This window comes from Spermophilus citellus (genome assembly GCF_964194105.1).
Source record: "Spermophilus citellus genome assembly, chromosome: 10".
NCBI classification, from domain to species: Eukaryota; Metazoa; Chordata; class Mammalia; order Rodentia; family Sciuridae; genus Spermophilus; species Spermophilus citellus.
The window spans coordinates 90,996,169-91,023,427 of NC_138197.1; the positions used below are offsets into that span (position 1 = coordinate 90,996,169).

The 27,259-nt window shown below is 33.2% G+C and overlaps 1 protein-coding gene across 4 annotated transcripts in view; it reads right to left on the bottom strand.

Moving 5' to 3' along the window:
- Window positions 1–4,734: 4,734 nt before the first annotated feature.
- Window positions 4,735–27,259, bottom strand: part of ZFC3H1 (zinc finger C3H1-type containing) — a 49,108-nt gene continuing 26,583 nt past the window's right edge. Inside the window, exons 16-35 of one of the 4 annotated variants that reach the window (XM_081311055.1) lie at window positions 27,123–27,232; window positions 26,164–26,295; window positions 25,950–26,071; window positions 24,515–24,616; window positions 24,165–24,284; window positions 21,926–22,109; window positions 20,319–20,505; window positions 18,266–18,454; window positions 17,423–17,660; window positions 14,460–14,565; window positions 14,177–14,375; window positions 13,536–13,630; window positions 10,228–10,338; window positions 9,850–9,954; window positions 9,570–9,735; window positions 8,388–8,488; window positions 6,872–6,973; window positions 6,184–6,223; window positions 5,853–5,915; window positions 4,735–5,723 (exon numbers count right to left, since the gene is read on the bottom strand). In XM_081311055.1, coding sequence (XP_081167181.1) covers window positions 5,586–5,723; window positions 5,853–5,915; window positions 6,184–6,223; window positions 6,872–6,973; window positions 8,388–8,488; window positions 9,570–9,735; window positions 9,850–9,954; window positions 10,228–10,338; window positions 13,536–13,630; window positions 14,177–14,375; window positions 14,460–14,565; window positions 17,423–17,660; window positions 18,266–18,454; window positions 20,319–20,505; window positions 21,926–22,109; window positions 24,165–24,284; window positions 24,515–24,616; window positions 25,950–26,071; window positions 26,164–26,295; window positions 27,123–27,232 — 2,610 coding nt within the window. In that variant the 3' untranslated portion in view covers window positions 4,735–5,585. Of the gene's footprint in view, window positions 5,724–5,852; window positions 5,916–6,183; window positions 6,224–6,871; window positions 6,974–8,387; window positions 8,489–9,569; window positions 9,736–9,849; window positions 9,955–10,227; window positions 10,339–13,535; window positions 13,631–14,176; window positions 14,376–14,459; window positions 14,566–17,422; window positions 17,661–18,265; window positions 18,455–20,318; window positions 20,506–21,925; window positions 22,110–24,164; window positions 24,285–24,514; window positions 24,617–25,949; window positions 26,072–26,163; window positions 26,296–27,122; window positions 27,233–27,259 lie in introns of those variants that run through there. The other 3 variants (XM_081311054.1, XR_014024164.1, XR_014024165.1) reach the window with 3 other exon arrangements.

Consider the following 27,259-nt stretch of genomic DNA (forward strand, 5'->3'; position numbering starts at 1 on the left):
CCTTTGGCAGTGGATACCCTGATTATTTCCAACAATGTAAACAGATCACCAGTCCTCTACCACTCAACTCCTTTGGGCTGTTGGCTATCATTCTCTTTCATAAGGCTTACTTCAGTAGGTAAATATATTTTACCTACTGAATTTTATCCATAGTCCATGTCTCCACACCCATCCAAAAACTGGAAAGTGAACCTGGAGTCAGGATGTGATGCTCTACCACTGAGCTATATGCCTAGCACTTTTAATTAGTATGTGTGGGGAGGGGGTACTGGGGATTAAACCCAAGGTCACTCCCACACACTAGACAAGTACTCTACTGCTGAATTATACCCACAGTCCTTTTTATTATTCAATTTTGAGACAGGGTCTCATCAAGTTGCCCAGGCTGAGGTTAAGAGGCATTCAAATCCTCCTGCCTCAGCCACCAGAGTAGCTGGATTACAACTGTGCACCACCATGCTCAGAACTTGGGTTTCTTAGAGATAGCAATTAACTCATGCATGAGCATTGGTAGGTTCAACTGACAAGTGATGAAAATATGTCCAGAGGAAGCAAACTGTTATTTTGTAGCATCTCTGCCATTTTGGAAAATGATTCTAAACTCAAAACTCTTTTGTCTTTAAAGATAATTTCTAAACACCCCTCAGGTTAAGTGCATGTATTTCCATATTTTGTAGATTTGGAGATGGAAAAGGACATCAGCAACAATGAAATGGCCTGTCATGATTATACAGTTAATGTAGAGCTAAATTAAACACCCAGATCCTTGAAATATGTGCTTTTTCATCACATTGGTTGACTTGCCTATATTTCCTGAAACTATTTCTTTGTAGCTCCATTTCAACCAACACAAAATAAATGCCAAATCTATCCTCAGGCAGACTCTTAAATTTGACTGTCTGATGTGCCAAGCTGACTATGTTTTGGCCTTGGCAGTGGATACCCTGATTATTTCCAATAATGTAAACAGATCACCAGTCCTCTACCACTCAGTTCCTTTGGGCTGCTGGCTATCATTCTCTTTCATAAGGCTTACTTCAGTAGGTAAGAACATTTACAAGATTTAATTTGCCCTTGATTTTGGATAACCTGATAGTTTTGAAACTTTCTGGATTACCTGTGCAAGGGCAAATACGGTATATGCTCTTGTAGAATGCATGTGCCAGTAATTTTCACATTTATATTTAGGGTTTACTTAATTCATAGAAGAGTCATATTTGTTTATATTTTGGATTGCCTTCACAATTTATTAAAGTCTTCCAAAAAATATTGTTATTCTATGGCATTTAGAAAACAATTGACTTATTCTGAATATTCTATTCCATTTCCCATGTATTAAATTCTGTCTTTCAACTGGATAAATAATTCAGACTCACTGACACTAATCACAATCCTATCACTTAAGACCAATCACACTGGCCGCAGATATTCTAGAACCTCTGCTTTCTTGATGAGACTATATATTCCAAGCTTTTTTTTTATTCCAAGCACATATTCCAAGCTTTTTTGTTCTTCAACTGAAACATTTTATTTCTGGCTTTACTTAGCTTCCAGTTAATTGCAAACATTTCTGGTACTGGGCTAAAACAGATCATTTGGAGAAATCAGTTTGAAACAATGAAGACACTGGGCAATCTCCAGGCAGTTCTTCCATATTAATAAAACAATAACCATATCTCTTAAGAGTAATGAAAAACAACTGTGTAGTTTTCACAGAGCACTGAAATAGTGCTCTGCAAGTTGTAGATACTACTAACTGATGGAAATAGCACATTATTCATGGATTATTCAAGAAGTTAGAAAGGAAAAAGCTGAAGGTAGTAGCAGCAGTTCTAATTACAATCAGACTTTCCATAAGAGGGCTCTTTTTAAGTTGGGTCGAAGATTCCTCTAAATGCATGGGGATTTTCAAGCACATGTTGCCTCCAAAAGGGCTCTCTTCTAAACAGGCTATTATTGAGTTTTATACATCTTACCGTATTGTCAGTTGTGAATAAAATTTGCAAAAAGCTTTTTAGAAAAATTTTAAAATATGCACAGGTTTCTAAACATGTGCAAATCCTTCTACAATAGAGGTTGCAACAGCATGTAATTTTTAAAAGTAGCATTATTGGCTTCAATTTTTGAATAACATGTTATGAGGTCCCTCTTTGAAGGTGACTTAAATGAAAAGTAGAGACACATGCTATATCCATTTTACCATCTGTGAAAGAAGGATATGGCTTTCCGTTACCTATCTCAAAGGAGTCAGTCAGGAAAAGCTGAAAAATGTTTTCACATTTAGTGCATCAAACCACATTCAAAAAATTCTATGTAACTATTACCAAGGAGAATTATGTGAATGGTGGTGTAAGATGCAAGAAAGTGCAGGGCAGACCAGCAAGACCTTAGGTGGCCATTCACTGTCCCTCACTCCCATAGTAAAATACAAGTGAAGAACACCTGCAGAAAGTTAAGCGGACATTTTGGCGGCCTACAGAACAGAATCACAAAGAAGGTCTTCACCTCCCCCCCCTTTTCTGCTCTATCATCTATATTATGGAGCACCAGAACTTGGAAAGCTTAAGACCCAATTATAAAATTATGAGGGACAAAACCCAAACCAAAACAAAAATACAGCATTAGAAATGTTCCTTAGAAGTCTAACATTTTGTTCCAAAATGTTCTGCATAATAATTACTGTTAATCTGTACTGAGTGGCAATGATTTACTTGTAAGTATAATCCTAAAACATGAAAGATCACTAAAATTGTATTTGCCCATTCTTCCCTTGTACTAATGTTAACACAAATATGAAAGCAGACTTAAGGAAATTATGACTTATCTGTGAACACAAGACAGCTTTAACTGAGAATATTGGCCCTGCTTTTTACTCTAGTGACATGTTCCTACTTTTTCAATAACCTGGAAAATAAATATTTGAACTACAATCTCCAATAAATTCCTCTATATTTGTTGTTAGTCTTAATCACCTTTCGCTTGTCTGCTTAGTGCCTTTAACTCTTAGATGTTGCACCTGGAGATTGTTGCTTACTTTATGATCTAGGTTTATATGCCCTTTAATTGAAAGCAAACCGCCTTAGATAATCCTGTGACAACAATGTTACAAGGTCCATTTTCCGTTAAAAGGCAAATAGAAATATTAGGTTGTTCTCTAAAATGAAGAAAAACACATAAAAATACATCATAATCTACCATTCCATTTCCTTTATCAGAGATAAAACTACACAGACTAAAATGCTTCTTTTGTGTGTCTTTTTCCTCCAGTTAGGGTTGAGAGATGCGAGAATTAAAATTCTCAATGACTAGTGTTTTCTTCCTGTATGACATTTCTTTACCGAAAGATTTCAGTCGTACAATATGTTCAATATTTTTATATTCAAGTTACTTTAACAGTCATATCAACTTTGATCCAAAATTCTGCCTAATAATTTAATCATTATATACTGAGAGCCCTTCATTAAGGAAAAAAACTGAATATGGCATGATAACAGGAACATATTCCTCACTCTTAAATAGTATTTGCTATTTGTACATGGAGGTTAGAGTACGTTTGGAAAGTGACAGGGAAAAAATATGATGTAAGATGATATTTTTAAGGCAATATAATTTTTTATAAGATAACTTTACAGTTTTAAATAGCAACAAGACCACTGATCAAAATGAAATAGGACCTATTCCTACATGACTGTGTGTGAGATGTGAATATCAAACCCTGGAGTTTTTACAGTGTATAGCCTGCATGGATGGACTCTGGAGTTGAATGGACCAATTCAAAGTACTCTTTATTAAAAAAAAAAAAAAAAAAACAGGTCCAATAGTTATTGCTGATATAACTGTTAGTGCAACAAAAGCTCAAAGCTTGGCACTATCTTCTAAAAACCAAGACATTCTAGTTAATATCACAACCATTAAACCATGGGGAAACAGACTACAAATATCATTCTAAGCACCTAACTACAGTTTTCAAATAACAAGAGTAGAAAAAGCTATTAAGGTTAAATATTCAAATGCATACAATGAAGGGATGGATATCTCTCTGGGATTCCACCCAAAATTTGTTGATTTTAGAGAAAAATCAGTAAGTTTCCAGGTCTTTTTTTTTTGGGTAAACAAAAGACACTAGAAAAATTGTTTCTATTCTTAACCCCACCAAATAGCACTTACTAGACAAATACATACTGCTTGGTAGACATATGATAATGCTTCAAAACATGGTTTTATTTTAAGCATTACACAAATGAAAAGATGTGCAAGTGTGTTATGTCATGGGCTGCTACTCTGTCTCTAACAGATTGCATGTAGCAACCTTTACCAAATTTTAATAGTTTGTATCATTATTTTTCTGTCAAAGTGTAAACAATTCAATACATACTGAACAAAACAAAAATTAAGGTCTCCTTCGTATTTGGCCATATTGATATTTAACACAGCATGTCACTGAGCAAATCATCCAAACTATAGTTGGGAGATAGTTTCTAAGAACTGATTTTGAGAGCAATAAGTTTAATGGTAGTCTAAACCTGTCTATTCAATTCACAGTCCTCAAAACAGAACAGAACCCATTTTCCCATTAATTTAAAAAAATCACTGGATTTTTTTTTTAATGGAAAGTAATTTCAGAGTTAATAAAGTATTGATATTTTTTCAATATGGTGAATATCCATATTTCCTACTTTAACCCATCCCCACCAGTGTGAAAAGTGAAAAAAGACAGCAACATGTTTTAAAAAGTTAACTTATATTAAAAATATTTTTTATATGAACAACTTTAATACTACAAAGTAGTATTTCAATACAAAGCAGTTCAAATATTAACTGTTCTTTAAACTGTTAAACTTTATTATAAATTAAAATTTCTTTACAAAAAAATTGCACATAATATTTGACCACTCTTAGGTTCTGATGCACTGGCATTTGCAATAGTTTCTTTAATCTTCAAGTTAAACAGTCTCGGCAAGGAGTCCAGAACGTAGAAAGGGCAATAAACAACCCTGTTAGAACATTCAAGTGCAACTAGCAGACTTGTGGCCATGGCAGTTACACTTTCCTTAAGATGGACTGCTTAAGTTTTAAATCCTGAAATGAAGAATCTCAAAAGATTTAAAAAGGAAGAACTAAAAGGGACTGCCTGCTTTTTAACTGTAAACACAGCCCTGGAAATTAAATCCCAAACAAGAATCTCTCAGGCATCAGAGAGTGTCAAGTGAATCAGGAATAGCACAACATAAAGGGAGAAAGTAAAAAACAAAACAAAACAAAACAAAACAAAAACAAAAACAAAAAAAAAACACAAAGTAAAATTAAAATAAATGTCAGTCACTTTCAGGAGCTATACTTACGTACATGATGTTATGAGAATCTGGAAGGGCCTAGAAGCAGGCCAAACAGGAAGTTCATTTATCCAACTGAAGAGGATCATGTTCATTGCTTCCGGTTTTAAGGACAGGATATTGTAGGGACTTGAAATGATCATTATTGTCTGCTTTATACAGACCTTAGCCAGGGATCAGCCTAATCTTGAAGAATCATTCAAATAATTTTGGCAATTATTATAAGGACTTAGAACTGACTGCACCCAGTGTTCAGTGATTCTTGCTTTCTGTTTTGTTACTGTTTAAATTTAAGAGCTCATTTAGGCTGACTCCAATCTCTTGGCACTTGGAAACTAGTTTTCTCAGGTTATCAGTTTTACCTCCTTCTGATGCTTCAAACAAGAGTTGCTGTAAAAGATAGGGAAGTATAGAAATAAGACATAGCTAGAGTTTGAGCATTACCACATCAATGGATATGGCACATGCAGAAAATTTATAGGAAAACATCAAGGTAAAATAAAAGATAAAAAGCATTACATCTTTCCATAGTGATGCACAAAGAGGTAACTTCTGTAAGGCTCTCTGATATAAACGGTGGACCTATAAGATAGATACACACACAATTCCATCAGAAGACATGGTGAAAAAAATACCTTCATAATCCTGTTTTAAAAGAGTGATACTTAGCAAAATATTAACATTCAAGACATAATGGTTGTGTTGTATTTTGTAGTTTCCTAACATTTATTAGAGTACTTGAAATGTTAACGTCTATGCCTTAATCCTTTTAAACTGAGAAGTCAATAAAAGGGGCAGAACAACTAAAAGGAAAAAAAAGAGACCCATCTGATATTCAATTGTAACTTACCTCTCTTTGCCCCTTTAGAACAATCTCAGCAGCAATGGCTCTAAGGAAAAAAAAAAGGAATATAGAAAAAGGAAAAGAAAAATTTATATATCTTTGCACAAAATGAAACACCACTGGCAGAATACTGACTGTGGGAATCTGAGTACAAAACTTCCTGAAAGTAACAGGCTACACTTCCAAGGAGGGTAACCTACAGTGAAAAGAAAAATTCAACAATTTTTATCAACTTTACAAGAATAGAGCAGACCAAGTGTTTTGAACATCAATAACGCTCATGAAAAAATATATATTCATAATTACTAGTGAAAAAAATCCCTGGCCCTAACACCTTTAAAAGAAAGAAGAAATCAGACTATAACAGGGGGAAAACCCCACATTTGAAAGGAAATGGTCTTAAAATGTCTGTAAACAGACTTATTCACTTGTTAACAGTTTTGTTATCTAAACGTTCTCCTTCAAGGAAAATTTTTTTAAAAAAACTGTCCTTTTTTTGCTTTTAGAAGCAGTTGTTAATAAGCACTCACACTCTTAGCATTAAACCACAGCAAGTGCCAAAAACAAATCTAAATTAGAGATCTGTCCAGAAAGGGAAAAAAATAGATGTCATTTCAAATGATTTACCTGTCTGGAGCAAACCTTATACATAAAAGCAATAGCTATAAAAACATGTACATGATTGTTGCATTACATTTTCCAGGTGGCCAGGCATGTTGGGATATTATATGTAAACATCTTGGCTTGAAGTTTCAGAATCTGAACATTGCTTTCTTCCCATTCATGTTGAAGTAGCCTGTAAAGTATATTCAGGAAAATGAACAAAGCATTGCAAGTACAGGGAACCCCATATGTGCTCTATGAACAGAATGTCTGGTGAGGTGTAAAGTCTGGTTAAATTCCATCAAGGCTATTAAGCAAATATTTGTAGAATGCTTCTTATTACCCCAGGGAAAGGAAAGTGTAAAACAAAATATCAACAGATCTAGTCAAGGTCTATGCTCATCTTCAACAAACTAAAATGAGGATGAGGGAAGAGACAGAGATGACCACAAGAAATAAGTACCAAAACACAAAGTGAGGATTTACCAACAAAACCAACAATCACCTGTATTCTAAAACACCTATCATGTTAAAAAACTAGTCAAAATATAACCATATTTTCTGTTTCACATGTTTTATCAAATGTTTCATAATTCAAATTTCTCTTATTAGCCTCTGCAGATCAGCCTGTTTGCTAAGAAATTTAATTATAAAGACAATGATTACTTCTGTCACAACCTGTGGCCTTTGAGGGGTTTTTTTTCAAATTCATACCATTTTACCAACATATGTGCTAAGTGGTAGGCAAATACTTTAAAATACAAAGAAATATTTGGTAAATATTATGAACCATAATAAACAAAGATACAACTAACACAGTGGGAATTAATGCACAAATGGAAGCTGAAGTATTCACATGTTAAAGTATCTTTTTGGAATTAAAAACAGTTGTTGAGGGTGAAAATAGGTCTACTATATCAGGGCAGAGAAACCACAGAGAAATGCTCAGAAATTTCCTTATTCTAATTGAATGTATGAATCCCTAGATCAATGCTTCTCAAATGTGGTTTAAAGATTTAAGTTTTGGAATTCACATTTTAAATGAGAATCCTAGAAGATTCCAATGCATGTTAATATTTGAGATTAAATGATCTGTAAAAATATGAAAACCTCTTAAGCTATTACCCTTGCCATGTAAAATATGTTTATTGCTTGTAACACACATGTGAGGACAGGTTGGTATGTGCTTGAGGAACACAGATGAACTTTCTTTAAATTATTTACCCCCTTAAAATCTGCAGTTTTCTAAAGTGACCAGCTTTTTAACATTGGATTGGGGTGAGGGGGGGGGGTTACAAAGGATTGAACCCAGAGGTTCACTGAGTCATATCTTCACCTCTTTTTATTTTTTAAGACAGGGTCTCCCCAAGTTGCTAAGGCTGGCTTGAATCTATGATCCTCCTGCCTGAGCCTCCTGAACCACTGGTTTACAGGAGTGCATCACCTTGCCAGGCTACATCAGACTGTATGAATAGGTAATTTGGCTTAATAGTTCTGAAATTAAAGTAGTATATATCCATAACAAAATAGTGGAAGTACAGACTATTTTATAAAGTTTTCAAGAATCATTTTATAAGATGGACCAAAAGAATTTTCTTTCTTCTTACCTCAGTGCAAGTCCAGAATTAGTTGGCATAACTGAGCAAAACCGTTCCAAGGTTTTGGAATGCTGGGTCTTTGGAACACAGCTCAAATAAAAGAAAATAACCTGTAAAGGTTGAGGGGGAGAAAAAAATGAACTCGACCAAAATGTGAAATCCAATTACCTATGTGTTTTAATGAGAAAACCAAAATGGCCTTTAAGACATGAATGTATAAATTATAATAATGTATGATGCTGTTATAATTCCTATCATTAATTATATTAGTGACTTTCCAAATATGAATTAGGAAATATGGTCTAGTGATGAGAGCCATGGACAGAACACTGACAAGAAGCCAGGAGTCCGGGTTTTCATCCCTGAGTCTACCTTTACTTGTGGTATAGCTGGGCAAGTCATAGGGCTATTAATACCTGCCACATCTTGCTCATGGAATGCCCGAGTGTAAATGACTTAATGTCCATAAAGTGGTTTGAGATCCTGGGATAAAGAATGGCATAGAAGTACAAAGCATAATAATTGGTTATCCTGATTAGCAACAGAACCACTCCATAAAAAACAAAAACAAAAAAATATATGTTCTAGTGTATACTGAGCTTTAGTAGGATCGTTTGGCTTACGTACAATGCACTAAAAGGGTCTGTGAAAATAAGCAAAAAACCCTTTGTTTCATTACCTATGGTAAGACACCATTTTGTAAATATATCATTAATTAGATTCTCCTCTTAAAATTTTAAACCACCTGATTTCAGCTTTCTTACGCCTTATGTACAGTTATCTTTGCTTGACAAAATATTAACAGAAACAGCAGCTACAATAGATAAGCCCATTCTTATTTATTTTGAAGTTTCAAAAGTTTTTCATTCAGTAAAATTTTTAACTACTCAAGCAAAATATTAAGATATTATCACCACAGTATCCTTGATTTGATCTTTCAAATGTTAACATCCTTCAATTTTGCTTCAATGTTAAATTTTCTTCAATACAAGACAATCAATATGCACATTTATCTTAAGTGAACCTTAAGGACACTGTTCCTAAATTTTGAAGAAATAAGAATCATAGTCAAGAGCAGTAAATGCTAGGAAAATGGTCCTAAGAAAAGCTCTCTTAATATAAAATAGTAGTCATTTTTAAAGACGCTTGGTTCTGTATAAACATCTAAAGAAAAAAGTTTCAAGTTCTTACCCTATTATGAAATTCATAGTTGGACCAGTAATCAGCACTGCTAAAAGGAATAGGGTATCGGGCAGGGACTGTAACCAAACATCTATTCACTAAATCAGTAAAAAATTTGAATTCTTGGACTTTATTTCTGGATCCAGCAGCTCTATTATTGGCAAAGACAAGATAACTGCCAAAAGAAAAATATTATAAATTTAGAAAAATTAAGTCCCCAAAAACTAATCCCCTTCCCCCACCCTATCCCCTTATTCTAAAATCCCATTCTTAACAGAACAAAACTTACTCCATCCAAATCTTCTGTACTATATCAGATCTCATGGCCACTCCTAAGGCTGCCTCATATGCTTCCACTGTCTCTTTAATACTTGATTGAAGAGGATGACAAAGGCTGTTTAAGAAAGGAAAGAAAATACATGTCTACAGGTCAATTCTATTAAGCTAAAGAAATGACAAAGTATATATTTTTAAACATCACAGATATTATTACAATGAAATCTTTCTTTTGATCTTTCTTCTTTAGTATGTAATAAACCATAGCACCTCTTCAATTCTGCTTCAGTGACTAACACGAGATTAGTTCTAACACAGTGTAATTTGGTAGTAAATAGCAAAATGCAGGACTAGAATGCAACATTTCTCTCCATGGTGGATAATGGCTCACCAGTAAATCAGCCACAAATAAGGAACTTGGTGGTTAAATATGTCATCATCAAAATTCCCTTTACATAAACGGGCTGGAATGTCAAGTGGTCCTGGGATATTTAAGAGATAGCTGAGAAAAAAAAACAAAACCCAAATATAGTTTGAAATTATGCCTGTACACACACAGATTATCAAACAAACCATCATAATCTAATTAAACCTAATTTAAAATACAAAAGAACACATGAAACTAGCTATTATCTGAAATTTTCTCACAAAAATGTATGCTTTCTTGTGGCCAAAAAAATGTACTTTAAAATTTACAAAACCTGGTATATAAAAAAGATCTCTCTCACACACTTAACACACACACCCATATGTTTAATACTAGACATATCAAAGTATACTCTACAAAATATTGATAAGGAACTTGTCAAAAAGTGGTTCATGATCAAATAAAGTTTGGAAATGTTGTGCATTATTTCCCTTATGAAAACCACAATACATAGTAGGATATTAAAAGTTCTAAGAAGCTGATCAGTTTAAAAAAAAAAATCTACTGGACTGATGAATTCAGCTTTCCTCCCAATGTATATGAATCTGTGTATATGTAATACTTACCAGCGTCCTCAATAACAATGTTTTTAAATGAAATATACTGATCTTGAACATAGAAATCCAGTACAATGATTTACCTTTGATTTTTAAATGACTGAAGGTAATGAATTTTAATAGATTAGGCTGGGGTGGGGGCATACACAAGAAACAGGACATATAGAAGTCAGGTTATCATCCTGACTTTATCATAACTAGTTATACTATCCTGGGTTAACCACTTCACTTCTAGGGAATCTTAGCTTCCTGAAGTGAGTCAAAAGAAATAATTTTCATAAATCCAATTCATGAAAGACTATGTATAATCCAAGGTTAACTTCAGTAAAATGAATGAAATCCAAGTTCATTTTTCTAGATATTCTCTTAATCTTCAAAATGATATGCAATAGGGCTAGGGATGTGGCTCAAGCGGTAGGGCGCTCGCCTGGCATGCATGTGGCCCAGGTTCGATCCTCAGCACCACATACAAACAAAGATGTTGTGTCTGCCAAATACTAAAAAATAAATATTAAAAAAATTTAAAAAAAAAAGAAAGGGTCTTTGCAAGGGGACTAAGGGTTAGAAAAAAAAAATGATATGCAATAGATGAAAACTGCCTCATCCAGTTCTTTCTGGCTGTCATCTTTATACTACATGTCACACAGAAATAGTTGATAGAATTTGATTCCAGGTAAATATTACAGTGCCAAGTATTTTTCTTTATAATTTCTACTCATAAAATTAAGTATTTTGAGGGCTGGGAGGATAGCTCAGTGATAGAGCACTTGCCTAGCATGTGTGAAGTTCTGAGATTGATCCCTAGCACCTCCTCCAAAAATAAAATTTTTTTTTCAAATATTTTAAACCTGTTAAGAGCACTGACTTTTATTAAAAACTAATTATATTTATACATTTTAGATATGTATGGATAATAAGAATGGCAATACCAAAAATACTTCCTCCACTGCCATTCTCCTTAAATCTAACTCAGAAGACTTCATAAATTAATTGAAATGCATTATTTTTGTGTAGACAAGAGCTGAAGTATTGCCTTAAATAAACTAAGCACAGGCTTTTCCTAACTCTTGGTGAATTATGAACCAGACTATTTTATAAAATGACTTGGTAATGATAAATTATTAATAAACAATGTTTGGAGGTAACCTATTTTCAAATTTTTATTGATTCTGTTATTTATTCATCAAGAAGATCTGAATCTTTGATTAGTTACCAAAGCAGAAACTGGCAGCATCTTCTTTTAAGCTAAACCAATTACCTCCATGCCCAAGGGAAAACCAGAACCAGCAAGTCTGTGAAGAGTTTAGTTCAGCCTTGAATTAGTCCTGTGCCTAAATTTCAGAAGTTAAAGCAATCTAATTTAAACAAGGGAGAAACTGGGTATCAGAAAGGTGAACAACCTCTAAATTCCTTATAGAATAGTTTGATTTTTTCCATTAATTTGCATTTAAAATTATCTTGTTTGCAACATGTTAATCTGGATGTAGAACAGAATTTCAAGCACAGCAACTAAACTCACTGTAAATTAAACTGGTTACCAAAATAGGACAGATGTAAAGATTCAAGTCTGGGAAGTAACACTGACCTCAAATATCAAAATTTCCATGTTGACAAAAAAAAAAAAAATTCTGGGGTAGAATGACCACTTAATAAAATCTGAGTTATTTTTTAAATCTGCTTTTACCTAACACAGCTGGTTAGGATAATGGGGTATGGTAGAAAGGAAGGTAGTAGCACCAAAGAAAAATATTTGCAAGCATTAGACATGTTAAGGTTTTATTTTTACTCATCAGAATTTTCATTAAGAAAAATGTAGGAGATATCCAGTTTAGGTGTTCCCTCTTTCAGTTCTTCCTAACATACAGTAATATAAGAAATCATGACAACATATTTTCCTTTTGATGTGTTTTACTTTAAGATCAGCAAACTATGCCTATTTTTGTAAATCAAGTGTTACTGGAACATAGCCATGCTTATCATTTACATATTATCTGAGGTTGCTTACTCACTACAACAGCATGGCTGAGTAAATCTAAAAGACTACAGGGCCTTAAGCTTAAAAATTTACTTTCTGGCTCTTAGGAATGTTCGCTGACTCCTATAGAGAGAAGAAGAAGGAAAGAGAACTTCTAAAAAGAACCTCTCCTAAAAATCATTCTTTATGAACTTTTGTGGCCTCTTAATATTGGAACAAGAACTCTCAGCAAAGCACACAAAAATAAAAAATACAAATACAAAGCTCTATAATGATACTGAGAAACTAATGGTTGAGAAAAGAATCATCTAAACTTCTTATTCAACATTTCAGAGGCTAAAACAGCTCTCTTTAGAATTAAAAAGAAAAGAAAAAGGCAGATATATTACTTAAATCTACTTTAGATTGTCAAATAAATTATAATTCTTTTTTTCAAAAATCAGAGATTGATCAGGATAATTAGTTGCTATATACTATAGTATGAGTGCTAAAATTAACAATAACAAAGTAGAAAAGTTACCTTAGCCTTCCTTTGTACAGTACCTTTAATCCAAGAATGTAGAAATATTTTATACCTCATTTCAATTTTATTATTCTAATGCCCTCATAATAGTTGTATAACTGGGTGTTTAAATATAAAAATCAGTCTAAAATATAATTTGTTCCACACAAAAGAATCACTTTTCCACTAAGCTATATTCTCTCTCATTTCTCTACCAATCGAGAGTTCTACAACTTACCGAAACAGATCCAAGTTACTATACTTCTCAAACCCAGGCTTAAAGAAGGATGCAATAAATTTCCGCAAAAATGGAAGAAGATTATCGCCTCGATTCTATTTAAAAAAGAGGGAGGGGGGATATATATCAGGCTTACAGTGTTTAATTAAAATATTTCAAAGGAGGAGAAGGCCTTAAAAAAAAAAAAAATCACTGTTTAAGTTTCCTGAATTGATAGGTGATAGAGTTAAGTATGGGATACATTCAGCTAACTTCTGTATTCTAATCTTTGAATTACATCAAACCAACCATTAAGTAGTATATCATCCAATAGTATATCATCCTTTACCACAGGGTAAAATTCCATCTAACAAAACCTATTGAACATATTATCACATGTCTGACACTGTGGTAGGTGTTGGAACTATAAAGGGGAATAAGACATAGTTCTTGCCCTCAAGAAGTTCTTAGTGTAGTATGTAAATCAGCTATAAACAAAATTACAAAGCACTGTAATAAGTGCAACAGGAGAACTATGAGAGAGAGAATGAATACCTGCTACATCTTGCAAAGGGCAATACAAACAGGAAATGCTTCCCAAGGAGGCTACTGATAAAGAAATCTGAAACAACCCATTTTAAGAATTAGGAGTAATTTTTTACCTGCAAGATGAAGAATTTGCACATATGATAAAAAATCTCTGCATTCTGAGGATATTTTTCAAATGCAGTAAGCCACACTGTTCTGGCTCTGTCATGCTGATTTGTTTGCAAATATAAAGCAGCAAGGGCTTCTAATAATTGGCAGTTTGTGGGACATGATTCCAATAAACATTTACAAAGCTCCACTGCAGCCTCATACCTTAACAACAACAACAAAAAATGTCTAAATACATGAAAAGATCAATTTTAACATAGGGGTAACTGCCTGTCAATTAAATTTTACCTCTCTAGGAGCTGGTGCAGGGCAATCATGTTTGTATAAAGTGGAAGGCAGACTTCTATTCTTTCCTCAATGGTAAGGCTCTCATCTGTACAAGCTTTCACCGCATCTACCCAAAAATACCATAACAACATGAATCAAACGTAAAATCAGTTTTACTATGCTATTTTAACTCTAAGAGACAAAAGGAAAAGATGTCTTATCTCTTTGCTTACCCATTTTTTTTTAACATCAAACTGCTGCCTTTTATCTGAAGGATTATCTTCAAACTGCTAAAATTTAATCCATTACTCTTACCTTCTTGGTAAGAACAGAATCATTCCATATAAACTCTTACTCATGTTTTCACTTAAACAAGTATCTCTGCAATTACCCAAAATTTCTTAAAATTCATCTCAAAAGAAAAAAACAGAATGAATTATCTTTTTCATATTTCCTTTATCACTTCAAAGGAAATCTTTCTCTGTTGCTCCAGAGCCATCAAACATCTTCCCATAACCTAGATTCTTCCTTTGCTCCTTCAAAACACACTTTCCAAAATAAAGTTCTTTACCTGATCTAACAACTTCTTATAAAATACAATGTTTTACTTTGCACAATTGTCACCATCTCCTCCTTCCCCAGTAGTGATATGACTTCTCAGATTTGCAGAGTTAAGTGAACATCATCATTCTGTATCTGAGCTCTTGAAGGATTTGTAAGGATTTAAGGATTTATATCTAATCATACCTTTAAAACATTACCATATCTACTCTTTACTTGATTAGCATGTGATAATATTCTTCCCTCTTCTAATTTCTTCCTACTCTGCTTTCAAGAGATTGATTATATTTCCTCTTAAGTCTCATTCACTGACTTTAGTCTCCCTTTTACTCCTTACTGCTATGCTCTTAAATCTCCCATCCTCAGAAAAAATATCTCATAGCTTCAGCTACAGGTTTAGTACCTAAACATCAGAAGTGTTTCAGATTTTGGATTTGGGGTGTTTTGGAATATTTTCAAGTATATAATGAGAAACCATGGGGATGAGACCCATTTTTTGAACACAAAATTCATATTTATCTCATCTACCTCAAGGTAATTTTATACAGTATTTTTTGGGGGGAACTGCATTTTGTCTATGACCCATCACATGAAATCAGTTGTGAAATTTTCCATTTATGGTATCTTGCTCAAAGTATTTTGGATTTTTGAACATTTCATATTTTGATCACATTAGGGCTGCTCTATCTGTACTGAATAATTTATTTTAAGAGCACATTGAAAACTGTCAAGTACTTTTAATATATAAACTTCTATACTAATAGCTCTCACATCCATTTATCTATCCATAATAGTCCTTTTGGAGTCAACTTTCTCATTTCCATCTGCTAAGAATCATTTCCACCTTTCCACTTAGATGACCAATTAGTCACTAATCCTAATAAACATAGTAGTTTTCTATTAATGTCACTTTTCTCAGTCTTAAATTTACTTAATTTTGTGTACATTTACAATTTTAGTAGATGTACACATACTTTCATTTTATTTATTTTTATGTGGTGCTGAGAGTAGAACCCAGTGCCTCATACATGCTAGGAAAGCACTCCACCACTGAGCCACAAACACCGACCCTGTGTACATTTCTTTTTTTGTTCCTCTTTTCCAGATATTTTTGTTGGTGCATTATAATTATACATAATATAGAATTCATTTTTACTTATTTGTACAGACATAAAATATCTTTTCTAAGTCTTAAAACCTTGAAATCAGCTGGGATTATTCCTTCTCCTCTTCACTGACATTTATTCTGTCCCCCATCTCTTTGTGATGACTTATCTCAGTTTCTGGTGAGTTTTCTGACCTGTGGTAAAATTTCTCTGAATCACATTCTCTCTTCCTTCAAGCATCCCTATTGCCAATAGTATCTACCACACTTTCAAAGTCAACTGGTATCATTTCACTTACCAAAATTAATCCCTTCATTACCTAGCACAAAATTCCCACTTTATAGGAACTCTAATCTTAAAATTTCCCTTCAAATCCACTATACAAATTACTATTTACTTGTTGCTTTTATTTAGCTCTATTTATTTAGCTCTCCTAACATAAATATCCCTTCTTTTCTCTTTTTTCACTGCATTATTCAACAAGAATTTACTAAACTTACTAATACATCATAGGGACTTAATCAGTCGAGATTCATCATAGGTTCATAGAAAATACAGATATAAATAATACAAGCATCTTTGAGAAGGCCCACTATGTCACATCATAGTCCTGCTTCAAGGTCCAGCTCCAAGATCCAATTCTTCTATGAAGTCTTTTCTGATCATATCAACCTACAACAATCACTTCGCTTTGGGTTCATGGAATATATCAAATAATTCTGTAAGTCACAGATCCTAGTTTCTTCTGTAGCATACAACTTATACTACAAACGAATAAAGAGCTATATGGCATTGTATATTTAATAATTATGTCAGATGTATGGCTTTTATCTTCTGAGTAGGCTATAAACTGTTTAGGAAGGAAAAGGCTTTATGCCCTATATCTGTCCAACAACAGATATATCATTTAGAATACAACAGCAATCAAACTCATTGATTGGTGGTGAAAATATTAATTACTTGAGAAGACATCTTTTTAAATTTCCACCTTAATAAACTGTTTTTTTAAAAAAAGTACCTAGTTTCTCTGATGCAATCAACACCATCAAACCTATGTAATATATATTACCTATGTACTCAACTCATCTCCTTTTACCATATTCAGAAATGTGTAATTTATTTATTCAGAAATTGTGTTGTGTAAGATGCCAATGCCCTTTTTATCCAATTCAATCTTTTTAAAAAATTTACATAATAAACCATAAAACTAAACTTATAATATGCAAATTTATTCCACTTAATTTTGAAGAATCACAAGTAAACTGATGTTCTAATTTATAATAGTTGATATTATAACTTATAAACATTTATACTTACCTTCAAAAACTGCTAACAACAGGTCTGGATTAGTCTTTACATCTTGAACTGCTTGCCATGGCATTACAAATGGTTCTGTGTTAACTATTCTTGAAGGATTAGCATTAGACGGATCATAAAATTTTGAAGGGAGAATGTTGAATTCAATAAGATGTATGTAGGCCAGCCATGCCAAACATCGATCACTTGTTTTAAGGTATTCAGCTACTATTTCATCATTAGCCAATTTTAATGCATTCTAGGTAAAATTTAAAAAAAATTGAAAGTGCTTTTTTAAATTACTCCAGTTTACTATAAGATTCAAAGGTAAAGAATAAAAGAGTTAACTTCTTTGAAGTCGTTCTCAAATAACTAAATAAACATTCTGATAATTACTGAATTTTTAATGAAAAAGCTCTTTAGAGATATGATACTAGATAAACATTTAATTTTTACTATCTTAAAACTTATGGCATAGTAAATGAAATAGGATCAAATTTATTTTTGTACAATTTTAAGGGCTTAATACTTAAAATCTAGTAAGATAAAGACAAAATAGTAAAAGCACACCCCAAAACCATATGAATATAGATGATTTTAATTATGGATTGATTTTTCTCTTATGATTTGAATTTTGAAGTTATCTGGTGGGTACCTAACATACAATCTCTCCATCTGAACTTTATGAACATTCTATTGAGAAACTATCCTCATCAAATCCAATTACACAACATATTAGTAAAAAGCAAAACAAAGATTCAATTCCAAAGCCTATACTCCCACCACCAGACAAAGCTACCCATAATGTGCCAGACCCTTTAAAAGATTGTCTCCAAACTGAAGTGAAATATAATAAGTGTTTACCTGTAAAATTGCAAGTGCACTTTGGCATCTTCCAGTAAATATGTGCAGCTGAACTCTAAACAAAAGAGCTTCCAAAAGCTGAAAGGACAGAATATCTGATGTTTCACGTTTGGCTGCTCCCATCAGAAACTCCACCATTCTCTCACATACGTAATCTTTTTCTTCAAAGGTGCTTTCTAGGTGTAGAAACTGCCCAAAGGGGTTTCATATTATTAATCCTACTTTATAGGAATAAACTAAACCTACAAAATTTTCACATTTCATTAAGAAACTGTTTCTTATCAAATCTTCGATTTCTGCAAAAGGAAAATTATAAAAATGTATAAAACATCTTCCAGTACTATTCCCCAGATTTCCCCTTCTATCACATCTTGGGAAGTAAAATCAGTTAAAAAATTAATAACATAGATGTGCTCTCAGAATCAGTACTGAAGCAATTTCATCTCTTTCCTAAATCAATAAGTAAACTGCAGCAAAGCCATGATGGATATCCAAAAGTTCACGCTTATGATCCCACACAATGTGCATTGCTACTTAGATATATGTAATTGTCTTTTGAGAATAGCATCTACATTAGAAATGCATGGCAAAACAAAATAAAGATCATACAATTTCAAAAAAAAATTACTTCTCTAGAATACTCTACACTATAAAATCTTGTGGTGATCAACAGCATCAATTGTGGTGACAAGCCTCCAGGACAGAAATAAAGCATCTTTATTATGTACATGTGCAAATATGTAGCAATAAATCCCACTAACAGGCATAATTTTGCAACAATAAAAAAATTTTAATAAGTAAAAATGAAACACAAAAATTTTTTAAATAATAAATACAAAATAAAATCAAGAGACTGGGGCTAGGGCTCAGTGGTAGAGCACTTGTCTAGCATGTATGAGGCACTGGGTTCGATTCTCAGCACTGCATATAAATAAATGAATTAAGTAAAGTGGTCCATCAACAACTAAAATAAAACTTAAAAAAATAAAATCAAGCAAGCTTAACTATGCAAATCGATTTCAGTATCTAAATTCAAAGAGTAAGAACAAGCTCATTCCTTAAGGGATACAATTTTACCTATGTGGGTGTGAATTCCAGTTAGAAAGCAAATAATAAATCTGGGCCTCAGTGATGCATGACTATAGCCCCAGCTACTTGAGAGGCTGAGGTGGGAGGACTGCTAGAGTCCAGGAGTTTGAGGCTAGACTAGGCCATGTATTAAAGACCCCATCTCAAAACTAAGGAACAAAAACAATAACATATTTGTGGGATTAAGAAAGTAGCTCAGGGATAAAGTGTGTGCTTCGCATATGCAAGGGCCTGGTGCCAATCCCCAGCACATTAATAAATAAACAAATAGACAGATAGATAGATAGATCTATTGCTATCAGACCTATCTATCTGAAAAAAATATCTGAATCTAGTGGTTTCTGAATTTAGCTGATAAAAGTTCAAATACTACTAAATATATATTCTCTTTTGCAAATTGATTAAGTGAGGATAAGAAAAATCCTATTCTCTCAGAGAAAGGAAGAAATCAATTTTTTCACCAAATCTTTGTATCCTGGCAAGGTTAATATTAGTGTGAGCTACAGATTAGGGTTACTTCCATAAGCAATTAAGATAAATAGTAAAAAGACCAAAATGAATAAAAAGAATAAAATGCTTCCTGACATTCATGACAACCTTATACATGTCTTGAAATTTATAATGAAAAAAAATTCAGATGCTTTGCAAAAACTACACATAACTTTGCTCAAACCAAAACTGTGTAAGAATAGACAGTTGTGAAATATTTAATAACTTTATATTTCTTCCTTACCAACAATGTTAACAACAACAACAACAAAATTCACATCTTGATTAAGTATTTTCTTCTTATGTGGCCTAAATTGGAAGTTGCTTTGAGGTTACTAGAAACTGAAAGTAAGGTTATTTATCTATATCAAGATAAAGCACATAATCTATTAAACTATATATAAATTTTTAAGATGCCCCAAAGAGTTATGAACACACAAACACACCAAACAACTATGTTATCTTTTCTACTCACAGTCCAAAAGCTCTGATAATCAGGAGCATATTCAACAGCTGTTTCACACATTTCCTGCACCTCCTCCTTGGTTCCTCTTTTTGAGAACAATCTGAGGTAATGGCACCAAATTTCTGGATTGTCCTTGTTGTTTTCCAATGCTCGAGCCAGTACATTTAAAGCAGAATCCAGGGATTCTGAACACAGTCTGTATGTTTAAAAAAAGCAGTAGGAGTGCGTTTTTAGAAAAATGCTTGAAATTTTAAATAGGTTTAATCAAATGAGCCAATCTTTAATTCCACTTTCTATCAGAACCTACCAAGAAGCCAGACAGGATCACAACAGAGAGAAATACATTAGGATTTTAAATCATATCTGTCAAAAAAAAAAAAAAAAGACCCAACAATTTCTTTCTTTCTTTTTTTTTAAAAGAGAGAGAGAAGAGAGAAAATATTTTTAATATTTATTTTTCAGTTTTCGATGGACACAACATCTTTATTTTATGTGGTGTTGAGGATCGAACCCAGTGCCCCGCGCATGCCACATGAGCGCGTTATGGCTTGAGCTACATCCCCAGCCCCAACAATTTCTTTTTAAGTGGATGTTCAGTAAGCATTTACCCGATTAAAAACAGTGTTATAAAACCACAAAGATTATCAAGTTCAAATGTGATCTATGTCCATATTCTGCAATACCTTTTATGATTTACACTGTTTGGGAACAGGAAAAGTTAAACAACTCTCTCTCAAGGCCAGCTATTGCCAGCACAAAATATCAAAGCTTTCAATATAATAGTTCTTTTCAACAGTCAAGGGCTTGCTATCTCTTGGAGAAGATAATTCTCTCTCATGATTCTACTCATAAAATACTGTACAATACTTTTGGCCTTCGCTCAGTAAATGAAAATATGGTAACTTATCCCATCAGCATGGAAATGACACAGAAGGAAAGTTAAATAAGCACCATATTCAGGCATGGGTGGTTTAGTGGCACTCTAGCTGCTTTATAAAAGCTTTTATATTAAATTTTAAGATAGATCTATCAGAGTAACCTATTGAAAAAATCCTGATTATTCTAGTTCACAATTACAGTTATAGTGCTGGGGATGTAGTTCAGTGGTAGAGCACTTGCCTAACATATGCAAGGTACTGGGTTCAATCTCCAGCACTGAAAAAAATTAATAATATAAATAAAAACACAAATATATAAATTTAAGCTGTTTCCATTACTTTAATATAATTTAAGAAATTATTACTTGACTTTTAAAAATTCTTTTACCACTCAGAATTTACTATTTTAATATAAACATACTTTGAAGTAACATCATAAAAACTTTAGAATAATTTATTACCCATACACAAATATAAGATCTAAGTCTTAAATTTTCTAATGGCTTTTAAAAACAATAAAATACTTTTGTCACTGTCAAAAAATAAAGACTCAGGGCTGGGGTTGTGGCTCAGCTGTAGAGTGCTCACCTAGCATGTGGGAGGTGCACTGGGTTCGATCCTCAGCACACATAAAAACAGACTCTTCTGACACTCGGATAACCTGATTACCATAGGCAAAATAAACCTCAAATTTAAAAAATACATGTGCAATACTTTAAAGATTTGAAGCTGACCTACCCCTCATTTTGATTCAAGTACTTGTACGCAAGCTTGAGCCAAAGTTGTACATGAGAAGGATTTTCAAGTACACTTGCTTCTAAATTAGCAATGTCATCAGTTTCATTTGTAAAATATCTGACATCATCTGGAGTGACAACCGTATCCAAAGCTGGAACATTTATTTGGTTCTCTGGCTGGAAGGCTATAAGGAAAAGTGTCATTAGCTTTGTACTTTATCTATATAACCAAGAAAAACAACTGATCTCATTTTTAAAAATAATCTAAAAACCTAAAGAATCTAACAACATGTAATGGGGAACAATATTAACTGAATTATATTATTAAACTGTGTGCATGTACAATTATATAACAACAAATTCCAATATTATGTATAATTATAATCACCAGTAAAAATATAGGAAAAAAGATTCTAATGACATTTAATAAATCATAGTTTAAAGTAGAGTTCTCAAACAATTTATCATCAAAACCTGGACATCTCTGAGAGTGAAAAATGGCACTATTAAAGATTACATCACATCAACAGATTAGGACTCTGTTGGTAAACTAGAATTATGGCTCCCATTTTTAATGATAAATGATATCCGATAATTCATTAGCTGTATATTATAATTAAGAAATTAACTGAAAGTTAAAATTTATAAAGATGACTTCTTTTTTTTTTTTTAAGAGAGAGTGAGAGAGGAGAGAGGGGGAGAGAGAGAGAGAGAGAGAGAGGATTTTTTTAATATTTATTTTTTAGTTCTCGGCGGACACAACATCTTTGTTGGTATGTGGTGCTGAGGATCGAACCCGGGCCGCACGCATGCCAGGCGAGCGCGCTACCGCTTGAGCCACATCCCCAGCCCAGACTTCTACCACATCTAGGGAAGTATTGCATTAACTTAAATAAGCACATGAAAGTATAATTGGATATATAATTGGATAGGTATTTGCTAATCCACAAATAGTAAATAAATTATCCAAACTTGAAATAAGAATGCCAGATATGCTTGACAATTAGGTACCATTCATGTTATTTGTTTGTTCGTTCGTTCATTCATTCATTCATTCATTTTGTGAACCTACTAGACGTCAAAAAACAAACTGAAAGTAAAATAGAATACCTGTCTTCGAGGAAGGAACCAGCCAGGCAGTAGTTCTAAAATGAGAGCAGTACTATTTCCCTCATCCTACTCAAGTGTTTTTGGAAATACATGAAGAAACATGTTTACTAAGAAGCATTTCTTACATTTTCTGGACAGAGACCATAAATGTAAAACATCCTTCAGCCAGGCACGGGGCACATGCTATAATCTCAGTGACTCAGGAGGCTGTGCAAGTTCAAGGAGGAGTGCAAGTTCAAGGCCAGCCTCAGTAACTTAGCAAGGCCCGCCTCAGTGACTTAGCAAGGCCCTATGCAACTTAGTGAGAACCTGTCTTACAATAAAAAATTAAAAGGGCTGGCTGTGGATATGGCTCAGCAGTTGAGTGCCTCTGGGTTTAATCCCTGGTACCAAAAAAATTAAAAAGAAAAAGAAAAAGAAATCCTTCAATATCAGGAACAATTCACAATGAATAACTACATTGCAAACACCAATGGCACTGTTTTTATTTATTTATTTATATGAGCTCTCTTATTATTATTATTTGCATTACAATTCTTTTTTTTTTAAGAGAGAGTGAGAGAGGAGAGAGGAGAGAGAGAGAGAATTTTTAATATTTATTTTTTAGTTCTCGGCGGACACAACATCCTTGTTTGTATGTGGTGCTGAGGATCGAACCCGAGCCGCACGCATGCCAGGCGAGCACGCTACCGCTTGAGCCACATCCCCAGCCCCTGCATTGCAATTCTTAATACACCTTTATACCACAATTTATCATATCTCTGTATATAAGATATGTTGACACCAAATTCACATCTTCACATAATGGCACTGTTTTTAAAAACTTAAAAACACCAATGACATCAGTTTTAAGAAAATAAAATTTTTTTGAAAAACACTAGGCTAACAGGGCTGGGGGTATGGCTCTGGTAGAGCGCTTGCCTAGCATGTATGAGGCACTGGGTTCAATCCCCAGCACCACATAAAAATAAAAAAACAAATAAAATAAAGGTGTTGTGCCCATCTATAACAAAAAAAGTATGCAAAAAACAAAAATAAAACTAGGCTAACAGATACACTGAAAGATTAGCCAAGTATTTAGATGAACCACATTTTAGAAATTCTGGATTTTAAGTTACATAACTTCTTACCATACTTAATTGGTCCTGTAGACTGTTCATCATCACTACTAAAGCTATTCTCTGACATAGGTTTTCTCCAAAATTTTGGCTTCCATTTTCTTTTATCCTTGTAGGTTGTAAATGGAGGTGCTAAAATAGAAGATGGGTAAGTGACATGACTAGTTTTTTTTTTTTTTTATGGCTACTCAAATAATACTTGAGTACTACTACATGTACTCTATTGTTAAAAATAACCTTCATTTTATATAAAGAACATAATGCCAAAAAACTTTGCTGTCATATGGAAACTAAAAGGTCTCTTTTAGATACACACACCTACATACACACACACACACACCTACACACGCAGACATACTTACTATGACCTTTACTTTCATTGATATTGCTAACAAGGAGAACAGCCATCTGGTCCATTGACATTCGATCTTTGTTTACTCCAAAAAGTTTCTCAACATATTTTTCTGAAATAAGAGAAATGCTATTTTCATTAAAAAAAAAAAAAAAATCAATTGCAGCAACTATAGTAATGTAAGAGTATAAAACAAAGAACAGCTTAAGAATTAAAGCATATAAAGTACTAGTCAATAACACCAATGATCTCTGAGAGGGCAAGGCTTACATTGCCTTAACTACTACAGCAAATTCTACCATATTCTATACCCAATTTGAACTAACAAAAAAAAAAAAAAAGTATTTCCTAAAATGAACTTTATTTAAATAAAATAAATTTTAAGTACCACACTAGGAATGATAATAACAGATTCAGTGCATTTATCATCATTCTATATTATGACAACACTAAATTAATAAATATCAATTAATTCCCTCATGGTTTATTAATTGGCACCAAAATCTGAAGAAAAACTTAACAAAGCTTGCTTCTCACAATGACTGACAGTAATCTATACTTTCTACAATGTCAAAGACGTTTCTATTGAATTATATAATTTGAAATTATACCATCTTAACTTCCAGTCTGCCTCTATTTTTACTTTTCTTGTTAGAGCTTTATAGTTATACACTGCCCCTATCATTATTATTTTTTTTCTTCTCATCCTCTTTTTTTTTTTTTTTTGGTACCAGGGATGCTTAACCACTGAGCTACACCCCCAGTTCCCCTCCCCGGCATGCCCCACTTTTTTTTTTTTTTTTTGGATACTGAGGATTGAACTCAGGGGAGCTCAACCACTGAGCCACATCCCAAGCCCCTTTTTATATTTCATTTAGAGACAGGGTCTTGCTGAGTTGCTAAGTGCCTAATTTGTGAGGCTGGCTTTGAACTCATAATCCTCCTGCTTCAGGCTGCCAAGTTGCTGGGATTGCAGACATGTGCCACTATGCCTGGCTCTACACTGCCCCTATTTTTAACAATAAATAAAAATAGGGTTCTAAGTTTAAAACTCATTAGTAAAATGTCTATACAAATAGGTCAATATTTTCTTCTAAATAAACTGAACATGAGCTCTGTCCAAAGATCTCTCTGTAATGATGGAAATGTCTTAAATCTCTGCTGTCCTATTGGTAAACACTTGCCACACATGGCCACCGAAATATGGCCAGTGTGAATAAGGAAGTAAATTTTATTTTTATTTAATTTTAATTAATATAAACTTAAAGAGCAACATGTGGTTAGTGGTTACTATATTGCTCGGAGAAAAATCTAAAAGTGCCATAGGTGAATGTACTGAATTATTACAGTTATTTAACAATGTCAACAACAACTGTTTTATATAAAAGTTCATATTTTCTAAACTCAAATTTTCACTTAGGGAAAAAAAAGAAGTCCTTAAAAACCTGCTGCAGTAGCAATTTCTTCATCAGTGCTTGTCTCTGAACAACCAATCAAAGACAGATTATATGACAGAATGTCCTGGAATAGCTGTTTTCGGCTAAGTGTGTAGTCTTGAGTATGCTGCCTAAAATAACAGAAAGATATTACACATATCAAAGTTAAGCAACAAAGACCTTCTTTTAAATTATTAAATGTTCACAAATAAAACCTACTCACCACTGACAATCATCATCATTACATGTTCCGGTTAAGTCGAAACGGCAGAAACACTGATCCGGTTCAATCATATTACTGTATGATACCGAGCTTAAAGGAAGTTTTTCCTTTGTTCGATAATATGGACTAAATCTAAGAAGAATGAACAGCCACGTTATGTTCCATAAAGTCCTTTAGAAAACTAGAAAAATTTAAACTTTTCTTTCTCAGTTAAAATTTCTGTGCTTTGAGCATACTATTTTGCTAATTAAATTATTAGCAAAATAAATTCTAGAAACAATATAAAGTGGTAGGAATAAGATACTTTTATACTGGGAGCATAAAAGATTTGAATAGAAGATAAAAAAACAACCTTCTAAAAGTAGTGTTTGTTTACCACATAAAATGCTATAGAATATTGGTATTTCTTGTACACATTACTAGCCAAAATATATAAAACCAGGAAGAGTCCACACTACCTAGCTGGTGCTCTACAAGTTTACCAAAAAACAAACAAACAAACAAAAAACCCATTAACAGTTACACAACTTCTAGTAGTCTGAAACATTTTTATACAATATCCTACAGAGTTAACCTTCTGAGAATGTCAATCAATCTGATAAAGGCTAACTAATGCACTACTTGGATTAAAGAGGAGAATAATTCAAAACTCAAAATTAAAAATTCTTACAAGACCCCAATTATTTTTCCTCAAACCCTTAAATGTTAGAAATCCAGAATCCACATTCTATCAGCAGCCAGAAACTGGATTAAGTAAGAACTGATAAACCAAAGAGTGAGCTTAGCCTCACTTCCTGATAAGGTTCAAATACAATAGCAAGACATTTTATTTTCCCTAAAAGGACAAGTCCATTTTTCAGTGGCCATAATTCCATTTTTTTTCATTATCATCAAATATTTAAGGTAAAATATTAAGAGAACCAAGAAAATTGAAATTCAAGCTTATCATTCTTTTATACCTGTAGGACTTAAAAACTAGAAGAGGACTATGGTAGGGACTAAAAGGACATGGTTTTACTTCTGTTGTTTTACTCTGTGCTGTGACAAAATCCACATCCAAAGAAATCTCCTACAAAACAAACAAACAAACAAAAAA